Genomic DNA, 10,302 nt, shown 5'->3' with positions numbered 1-10,302 from the left:
TACGTGGAGGAACATTTGACGTGTAGGATGAGGATGCAAGAGGGAAACGAGAGCCTCAGACTTGGAGGGATCCGGGAGTTTAGTCACTCCCCGGGTCTCCTTCCTCGTGGTCGACAGCCACTTTCTGTCTCTCTTGCTTGTGCCCAGCCAGTCGCCTCTGATATCCTCCCCTACTCTCTTGGTTTCCCTCCTTTTATCCTTGTTTCCACCCTGGTGAAACCTCCCTTTCCTTTCTCTAGCAACACCATTGCTTCATTAACCTGTTAATCACCCCCCTCCACCTTCCTTATGGTGCGTTTCTAGCCTAGTCCCGCCCTCCTGTGATTCCCCGTGACTCTATCCCTGAACTGGGGTGTGTAGGGGAGTGGCCACTTCCAGAGAGACAACGGGACCCAACGCCGGCTGCCGCAGTGTCTCCAGACCCCCTTCCCTAGGTAAGGCCGGGCTTCTCCAGCGGCCTCGCACTTGGGACCGAGCGCGTCCCTCCCACATCGGTGGTTGAGGAAGCGAGCCGGTCTCTGACTGCCTCCTTGGCCCCGTCTCCTCCACTACCCCTTCCTCCCGAGGCTTCCCTCTCCATGGGGGGAGTGAGGTGAGTCTCCCCGAGGCTTCCAGTTGTTCACCTGCGGTTTCTCCCACCCCGCGGCGGCGGCAGACCTCGGCGCTCCACGAACCCCTTTCCCAGGGGGTTTTGTCTTCCGGGGTGTACCGAGGGTCCACAGCGGGACAGAAGTACTTCCTTTTATCTGTTCTAACTCGACTGCTCAGCAATTTCATTGAGTGCCCATGAGTTCTTGTATTGTGAGAAAGGGAGAAAAGTACTTCTTTCTCTACCTGCTCTATCCCATGCATAATCTTGTATTGTGAGAAAGGGAGAAAAGTACTTCTTTCTCTACCTGCTCTATCCCATGCATAATCTTGTAAACCTCGATCATGTCACCCCTCAGGAAGCTCCTGCTTCCTCCTCTGTTGATCCAGCACTTGTTTCCCCCATGCTCTGCTTCAGTTCAACTTCCTGCTTTCCCCCAGCTTCATCTTCATCAATGAGGGCTTTACTTCCCCATGCCCCACTCCACACCCCTCTGGTTTTCTTTCCATGGTGATCTCCCAGGATAGCAGACCTGAAGCACGTCAAAAACTTATTACTAGCAGAAAAGGTATCACTGCTTTACCACTCGTCTCTAATAATGGATAATTGAGATCATGCCTGCTTTGACTTAGATACAAAGGGGTTCTACTGACTTTTACATTTGATGGAGCATTTTATGCCAATGAGGTTGAAAAAACAAGAGAAACCTTGTATATAGAAATATCAAGGACAATTCCAAAAAAGCTAAAAATTATATAAAATCACATAATTATATAGCATGTTTAATCAAATTGTAAATATTAAAAACTATGCATAAAAATCCACCAACTTTAGTTACATAGGGTAAAACAACTTTTTTGTAAAATTACACCATACATATGGAGATGCCACACATTTACAAGCATCTTTCCTTGACCAAGAACAGTTATTAATAACATAAAATACAAATACACCAAACATGTTTCAACCATACCTTCCTCAGTGGTTGAAGTTTATACAATGCACACCATATAATGAATTTGTTAAAATTACAACATGCCTGACCAAAGCACTGAATATCCAGATGAAAAAAACTTTTACATTGAATGGGTACCTCTCATTGTTATAATTAATTAGGACCATCAGAGATAACTTTTCAGATGGTAGTCGTTAATGGTCCAAATTTCTCTATAAGCCAAGTCAGGATAAAGCATTGCCCAAAGGTGTGTATAGCCACATACAGGAAATCAAATGCATTTCTATATAGAAGGTCTTTCTTCTTTTTTCCCCAATCTCTCTGGTTACCTGGTTTATTCTGGGTTGAAATCCCCCCCCCTTTGTTCATGTCCCTATTTTATAACAATGTCATTTCTCAACATAAAAACAACAATAAAAGCCTCCTCCTATGAAGAACCCCATGGCTTTTTCAAACCTAACAATAGCATATTTAAAGATGTTCTCATTTCAGATTCAATCTAAAAAAAAGTATAAAACTAAATATTTGAAAAGAAACACCATTTCCAGGCATTTACACTGGAACACCTAGCAGCCATAGCTCAAAACCACATGAAGTGTGACATAGCCATGGAATGCCCTGAATAGCTGCCAAACCCCAAATAATGCTTTCTACAAGATTATGACTGGAAAAATGAACCCTTTCCAAACTATAAAACATCTAAAAAAGAAATCAATCATGAGCTAAAAACAGCCCATCAAAATTCAAACAAACAATCTAATAGTGCAATCTCAGCTCTTTCAGGTGACAGTTTTTTGTTCTGTTTTTAGGAAATGGCAGTAAAATCTATCAATTCATGTATCAGTTCATACATGATGTAGCCCCCAAACTATTCCTTGGAAATTAGCAGGATCATGCATCCATATGTGGATATCTATGGAGCTGCCCAATTCCTATAAACAGCATGAAACAATTGGGTTAAGGTCCCACCTCTGACATAGATTCACTAGGTGGTCTCAGCCTCAGCTGTCAGTATTGGTAAAATGAAAAAAAAAGTGGTGAACTGCATCATAGTGTTGTCATGAAGATGAACACAATAAATAATACTTAAATATTTAGTAAATTAAAAGTACAATCTAAAAGATAGATACTACTAGTAATAATACTACTAATAATAGAACAACCTAGAGAATAAGAAAAAGTAGAATGCATTTCCCAGCTTTTAAAAATGAAAGGCTATGGTCTAGCCAAGGTAGAAGAATCTGAGTAACAAGAGATACATAACACTCAGAACAAAAATAGTCCTGCAGAATTCAGTCTGCCTACTGATAAAACACACCTCATACCCCAGAACTAGGTGAAAATTATTTATAAATTATCAAAGTTGCTAGGAGATAAATTGGTTAATTGCAGCACATATTTACAGTAAACATTAAATTTGATTAAAATCTGGCTTCTCACGCATCACTGCAAAATCATGCTGCAAACATCAGCATATCAGTGTATCTGACGAAAGGAGCTTTGACTCTCAAAAGCAGATACCCAAAAATCTTGTTGGTCTCTAAGGTGCTACTGGACTTGAATCCAGCTGCAAACATCAGGCTCACATCAATATTCTCCAACCTTACTGCTTTCAAAGAAACTTATTTGTATGTTTACTTTATTTAAAGCGTTTATTGCCTTGTTTGCAGGACATTAGGTTCATGTCAAGCCTTCTGCAAATGGAGCAAATTCATGGAAGCAATTGTTTTCCAAACAGTTCTGATCACTTTCCCACAAGTGGCTACTCAGGTTTTGGGGACCATCCAAAACAGTGTGTCATCTCGGATGGAGAGCTAAAGTGAGAAGAGGCAATGAGCCCAAACTATATCCCCCTCTTCTATTTGTGGAAGCCTCGAATCTTATTCATTGGTCCCCAAGGGAAGCCCATGTGAAATCCTTCTCATAGGGGAACAAGCTATGCAGAAGCAACTCCATATTATTCAATGGGCCTTAGTCCCAGGAAAGTGTCCTTAGAATTGCAGCCATTGTGACTTAAATTAAAATATCATTAACAAAGAAATAAGCAAAACAGCAATTGTTAAGTTATAAATAAAAGCCATCAGAAATTAAGTACCAGTAAAGTCTTGGACAAAAATCTTGGACAAATAAAATCTCCAGCGATGCCTACAATATAGTGGCAGACATGTATGAAACATCTGTCTGAGTTATGCACTGGAGGAGATATAACTGGCTCTGCAGTTCTGTGTATTGTATTCAGGATCAGTTGAGGTTTCCAAACACATCTTACAGGCAGGCCTTCATAGAACACTATGCAATAGTCCAATACAGATTTTACCAAAACATGAGTAACTGTGGCAAGATCAAGTTTTATTAGCAAGTGCCACAGAGGGCATAAGAACAAGTTGATGACAGGTGCTTTGCACCAACAACATTATTTGGACATCTATCTGCAAGGAAGGATCTAACAAGTATGACCAATTTCTTTCAGGGAAAAGGTAATCCCATCCAGAATAAGCTGAATAAAAATTCACTGATAACTTTACTGCCTACCAAGAATATATCTGTCTTACTTGTACTGAACTTTAGTTTATTAGCCCTCATCCAGCTCATTACTGAGTCCATGAACCTATTCAGAATATTCACTGCCTCACCTGGATTTGAAACTTAGGTGGATGAAATCAGCATACCAATGGCACCTTGTTTCAAATACCGAGACAATTTCCTCTAGCAGTTTCATGTAGAGGTTAAATAGTAAGCAGAGCCAAGAAGGAACCTTGTGCATAAATGCCACACGGCAAAACAAAAGTACTGCAGCACCGTCTTCTGAAAATGAACCTGCCAGACAGGAACAGAACCACTATTCCTCAGTTCCCATTTCAGAAAGGCCACCCAGAAGGACCCTGTGATCAAATGCTGTCAAATAATGCTGCCACACAATTACTGCGTATGATAAAAGAGAAAAAATGTTCTTGTTTCAACAAAAAATGCAGTGAAATGCAAAAACCAAAACATAGACATTACTCATCATACTTCTGAGAAAGCCATTCAGTAAACAAACACACATACATACTAGAGATGTAAAATTTCCAGAAATTTTGAAGCTCGGGGAAAAACTCGGTTTTTTTCTGGTTTTTTTCGGGGGGAAATGGAAATTTTCGGAAAAATTGAAAAAAATGCTACATTAGCATTTTTTTTTGTCTTTTCTAGATTGAAAGTCATTCTGTTAGTTTAGGAACATAAAATATGACTATAAACATTTTTACTTGGCATGAAATTATCACAACTAGCATATTAAAAATATAGTGTATCCAAACAATTATTACAAACAGAATACCCACCCACATGCAAAAACAAAACTGAAACTTTTTAATTTTCTTCTGACAATCGCACCTCCTAAAGGAAGAAATGCATCTTGTTCTTGCATTGGAGAGTTCAGTTTGTAACCTAGGACTTGCTTGTCCTCAGTGCACAGAAATTAGATCAATCTGATACCATATATATATATATATATTAGAAATGATTTGGAAAATATTTGAACACCTTGTCTTAAAATATTTTATTCATCGTGTTAAAATAAAACGTTCCATAATCAATTTTTTTCTTTTCTTTTTTCAATTTTTCCAATTTTTCGGAAAAAAACCAAAAAAAGGCTTCAGGAAAAAAACGGGTTTCCCCCCGAATTTTTCCGGTTTTTTTCCGGGCCTTCACATCTCTAATACATACCAGCTTCCATACCTTTCTTAATGCAGACTGCACATGTAAAAGAGGGCTGAGTAGAAAAGATCTTCAACTGAGGCATGCAGGTTGTGCAACAATATAAGCAGCACAGCTTTGACAGAACCAATCACTTGACTGAGACTGGACCATTGAAACAAGGCATCCCTCTCCCTTCCCCACTTCTGTTACCCCATAAACTGACCAGCACTATTAGACCCAGCAGTGTTAATCATCTGTCTGGCGGTAAAGCTTCTTATATGCAGCAGTATACACACAAATGCGCTGCTACATGCAAGGATCTCTGTTTGCATGATGCACTTTCTTTATCATTATATATTAACCCTAATAGGCATAATGGAGGGTGAAATTTTGCAAGAATCTCTCTTCAGAAACTACTTACTCTAAAAAACTGGTGATATAATCCCTGCTGCAGGCTGACCATGAGAAGGGGTTGGTGTTTGCTGTAATGTGAGCTGCCATAAGTTTTGCTGCTTCATGACCTTTGGTCCCACAAGAATTTCCAATTCCATCATGGTTCATACCAAAACTGTCCAAAAGAATAGGTGGAATGGAGTCCATTATTTTAATAGGGAATAAACAATTGTAACATTATATATCTTACATATAGATTTTAGCACTAAAAAACAAACAGGAATTAAACAATGGTAAACAATCAATTCATTCTAAAAGTTACCAGTGCAAATGTTTAGGCATGAGGTATACTTGGATACAGTACTGTTATTTGGATCTTTTACGCTTAGTTGTAATTTCAGCTGATTTTGAGTATTTTGCTAAATTTAGTAAGCCTCAAAATATTTGCATAAAGGGTTTAAAAAACAAAGCAGTATGGTATTAAACGTATTACAAACCTAAGTAATACTGGGTATTACGAACTGAGACAACTACTGTTAGGTACCTAAGCTCTCTGTGTGAAATTCACATGCCAGTTATTACATCCAAGCACTACAACAGCAAACTAATATCTTCCTCTAACCAGAGACAACGAATATTCCATGAACAAAGCCATTAGTCATGCTTAAGCTTTCCCGAGTGAGAGCTCATTTCATCAGATGCATCTCTCGAGTGCCCATTCAACGCAGCTCAATTTATGCCTGGCATTCAAGCAACAGAAAAGGCAGGCAGGGAACTAACAAGGACTTACAAGTTCTACTTGGTTGGACACTATACAGTTGATACAGTGAGCTCTGACTCATAAAGGCTTTGCAGGAATACATTTTGTTCGTCTTTAAGGTGCTACTGGACTCCTGTTTAAGTGGGAGGAGCTGTTTGTTTATTACAACAGACAAATATGGCTAACCTTTGGAGCCATTACTCATGAAGCGCTAAACATTTCTGCTTGATACAGCTACTACCATTAGGAATTAAGACTTGTTATTAAAACTGTTTGCTCAATTCAGACATCAGACCAAATCCTGGTTTGTATTAGCGATAATTTAGAATACAAGATCTGTTCTAAATTAACAACAAGCTGACCACTGTTTAAAACGGTTTGCCTGTTTTAGTTTTCTATTCCTCTATGAATCTACAGTTTCACTCTCACATGCATGGCACACACTACGTCTTGGAAATGCAAACGATGACTCCTGATTCTAGTTTGCCATCCAACTGACCACCACTATTTTTCAATTCAGATATCACACCAAACCATACTTAAATTCACAGAAAGCTGGCCTAAACCATGTCAAACCATTGCTCATCTATCCCAGTATCCTCTACTCTGCCTGGCAGCAGCTGGATCTCACAGAGTAGACTTCTGAGCCTTGCTACCTCAGATGCTTGGCATGATGACTGAACTGAGCCATTAATTATATGTTTTTTTATGAATCCCAATATACTGTAACCCTGTAAATAAATTAACTTCAATAAGACTTAGAAGGATGAAACTCTGCTTAGAATTGTACTGACACATAACCACTCTTGTTGAACACATGTCCCAAAAATGTTTAATTTAGCTCCCTCTTGTTTTCTTGGCTGATTTGCCCCTCTCACATGGATGTTTTTAATATCTATTGATACTCTCTGGTTTGCAGAGGAGACGCCCTGAAGCTGGTGCAAAGCCTACTCTAGAGTTCTAAAGCCACATATAAAAGAAGTACCGCTACAATATGGCTACTGCAAGTTGCTGTATTCTTCTCATATACTCATGGCCTTGAAGCCATTGAATATGTTATCTTCTTTATTCATTAAAAAAAAAAAAACCTTGGACGTCTTGCTCATGTTTGTGGCTTAGGAACTGCTGCAGCACAACTTCATCCCATGCTGCTCAGACAATGGAAGTCACTGCCAAGCACACAGGAAGAACCCACTTAGGGCTTCTCTACACAAACAATGTTGTTACTCCAGTTTTAGGAGATGTGACACCAACACAGAAAAGAGATACAATCCACATGTGTGTCTCGTGTATACTGGCAGTATGGAAAGGAGTTCTAATGCGGTAGTTTCCAAGTGAGGCAATGAGGAAATGTGAAGCCTAGACGTAAATTCTTCGCTGATGTTCTTACTGACCTAACAGGACTAATGGCTGCTTTACCACTGAATGCAATATAACTGGATCTTTACACTAAGAAAAACATTTCCTTATGAAAATTTAGAGAATAACAGTGCAATTCTGTATGGAGCCAAACCAGTTCAAACCCACTGACTGCTATGGGTTTAGGCTGGAATAACTCTACAAAGGACTGTACTGTAAAAGTGCTTTCTAAAAGGAACACAAGATATTTGGCTCTAGTGAAGATAAGCTTCAAATTGCATCTGAGCTGTGGGAAACAAACAATGTTACAAAATCACTGAAGTAGTAGGCTTATTTATTTCTGCAGTGCCGAAGTGGAAGAATAAATGTAGACATAAAAACTAGATGGGCAGATTGAGACGAACGTTACATAAAAAGACAAGCTTAAAAGGTTCCCTATGACAGAGGCTTTTCCTTTAGAAAAACATGCATGAATGATTTTAAGTGCTTGACTACTGTGCTGATTCAACAGAATAAAAAATCACAAATATCTTTGGGATGGAGAAAAGCATTGCTCAAGCACTTCAATTTGGATCCTATGCACAAAGAGGCTCTTCCTTTACTCTTGCATGCCCCCCCCCCAATTTTCTGCTGGGGTTTAGGGAACCCTTACGAATAAAATGCACCATGGCGGGTGTAGCAGCAAGAAGAAGAAACTGAGCAAAATGGCTTTCCTCTCTTTTTGCTGGGAGAGGAATTATACCCATATAAGCTTTCTGTTGTGGTAATTTGTGGTAAATTAGTAATTGTGATAATTTAGTACAGTTCTTTCTCTTGCAGCAGTGCATTTACGAAGATCTCACAATCTTCAGCGTAAGATTTCAGGGAACCTTGGAGGAATGCTAGAGGAAGGAAAATACAAAGAAAAACCTGTCTCTGGAAGCTCATTCTCTTTGGACGATGTCGCTGTTTTTAATATCTGTTGCTTGGCAGATGTTTAATTAAATGTTGCTCACATCAACAATTTCAGATATGCAGATAACACCACACTACTGGCAGAAAATGATGGAGTCTTGAAATGATTCCTGATTAAGGTTAAAGAAAAAAGTGCCAAAGCAGGGTTGCAGCTGAATATCAAGAAGACAAAAGTAATTACTGGGGAATTATACAACTTTAAGGCTGACAGTAAAGAAATTGAAATTGTTCAAGATTTTCTACTCCTTGGCTCCACCATCAACCAACAGGGAGACTGCAACCAAGAAAATTGGAGGGAGATTGAGACTGGGAAGGGCAGCCATGAAGGAGCTAGAAAAAGACCCTTGTGTAAGAAGGTGTCCCTGGCAACCAAGATCAAGATCACTCATACTACAGTATTCCCCATAACTGTGTATATGTGTGAAAATTGGACAATGAAGAAAGCTGACAGGGAGGAAGTTGATTCATTTGAAATGTGGTGTTGGAGGACATTTTTACAGATATTATGGATTGCCAAAAAAGACAAACAAGTGGTTCCAGTCAAATTAAGCCTGAACTCTGCCTGGAAGCTAAAATGACTAAGCTGAGGCTATCATACTTTGGTCACATTACGAGAAGGCAAGAATCACTGGCAAAGACAATGATAGGGAAAGTTCAAGTCAGCAAGCAAGAAGAAAGACAGATTGACTCAATCAAGAAAGCCACAGCCCTCAGCCTGCAAGACCTGAACAAGGCTGTCAACAATAGGACATTTTGGAGGATATTAATTCGTAGGGTCACCATAAATAGGAAGTGACTTGATAGCACTTAACAAACACACAATGGATCACTTTAGACAATAGAAAATTGTTGGCATTAGAAGGACATGATTGTAGATTTGGATGGCATGCATACTTATGGTATGGGAAAACAAAAACGGACGGTTTTTTTAAGCCCCACTGTATCAGAAGAACAATATTTGATACCTGGATTAAATATAAAATGTTTTTTTCGGATGAGAGACCACTTTGGAGGTAATTAAACCTTATTCGGTTTATAAGGGAGAGGACTGGTTACAATATAGAGATATATTGAAATCTGATGGAAAATCATTTGAGATGAAATCAGAAGAAATGGACTATAAATATGGTTGGTTACAATATAGACAGGTTTATGATCTGTTTAAGACAGATAAAAAGAATTTGGGTTCAGGAAAAAATATAATGAAATTGAAAATTTGTGGTTGGAAGGAGGCAAAAAGATGATATCTAAGATGTATAAGATTTTGCTAAAATGGTATACAGAAGATGAAACAGTGAAAGAGCAGATGGTAAAATGGGCAGTTAATATGAATAAGGAAATATATATGTCATCCTGGGAATTTTTATGGAAAAATGCAATGAAAATTTCAACATGTAATAATCTAAAAGAGAACTGTTATAAGATGATGTATAGATAGTATATGACACCAAAAAAGATAGTGAATATAAGTAACAATTTATCAAACAAATGTTGGAAATGTAAAAAAAGAGAAGGCTCTTTTTACCATATGTGGTGGACATGTGATAAAGCAAAAAAAATTTGGACTGAGGTCCATACAGAGATGGGGAAAAAATAATGAAATGTAAAATTAAG

At 38.7% G+C, this 10,302-nt stretch overlaps 1 protein-coding gene across 1 annotated transcript in view; it reads right to left on the bottom strand.

Moving 5' to 3' along the window:
- Positions 1-10,302, bottom strand: part of ADAMTS6 (ADAM metallopeptidase with thrombospondin type 1 motif 6) — a 191,021-nt gene that overhangs the window by 94,205 nt on the left and 86,514 nt on the right. The window contains exon 9 of the mRNA XM_015410253.1: positions 5,644-5,790. Coding sequence (XP_015265739.1) covers positions 5,644-5,790 — 147 coding nt within the window. The remainder of the gene's footprint in view (positions 1-5,643; positions 5,791-10,302) is intronic.

This window comes from Gekko japonicus, unplaced genomic scaffold, assembly GCF_001447785.1.
Source record: "Gekko japonicus isolate JY-2015 unplaced genomic scaffold, Gekko_japonicus_V1.1 scaffold179, whole genome shotgun sequence".
NCBI lineage: Eukaryota > Metazoa > Chordata > Lepidosauria > Squamata > Gekkonidae > Gekko > Gekko japonicus.
The sequence above is the reverse complement of the archived record's forward strand: the minus strand, read 5'-3'. Positions and strand labels throughout refer to the sequence as shown.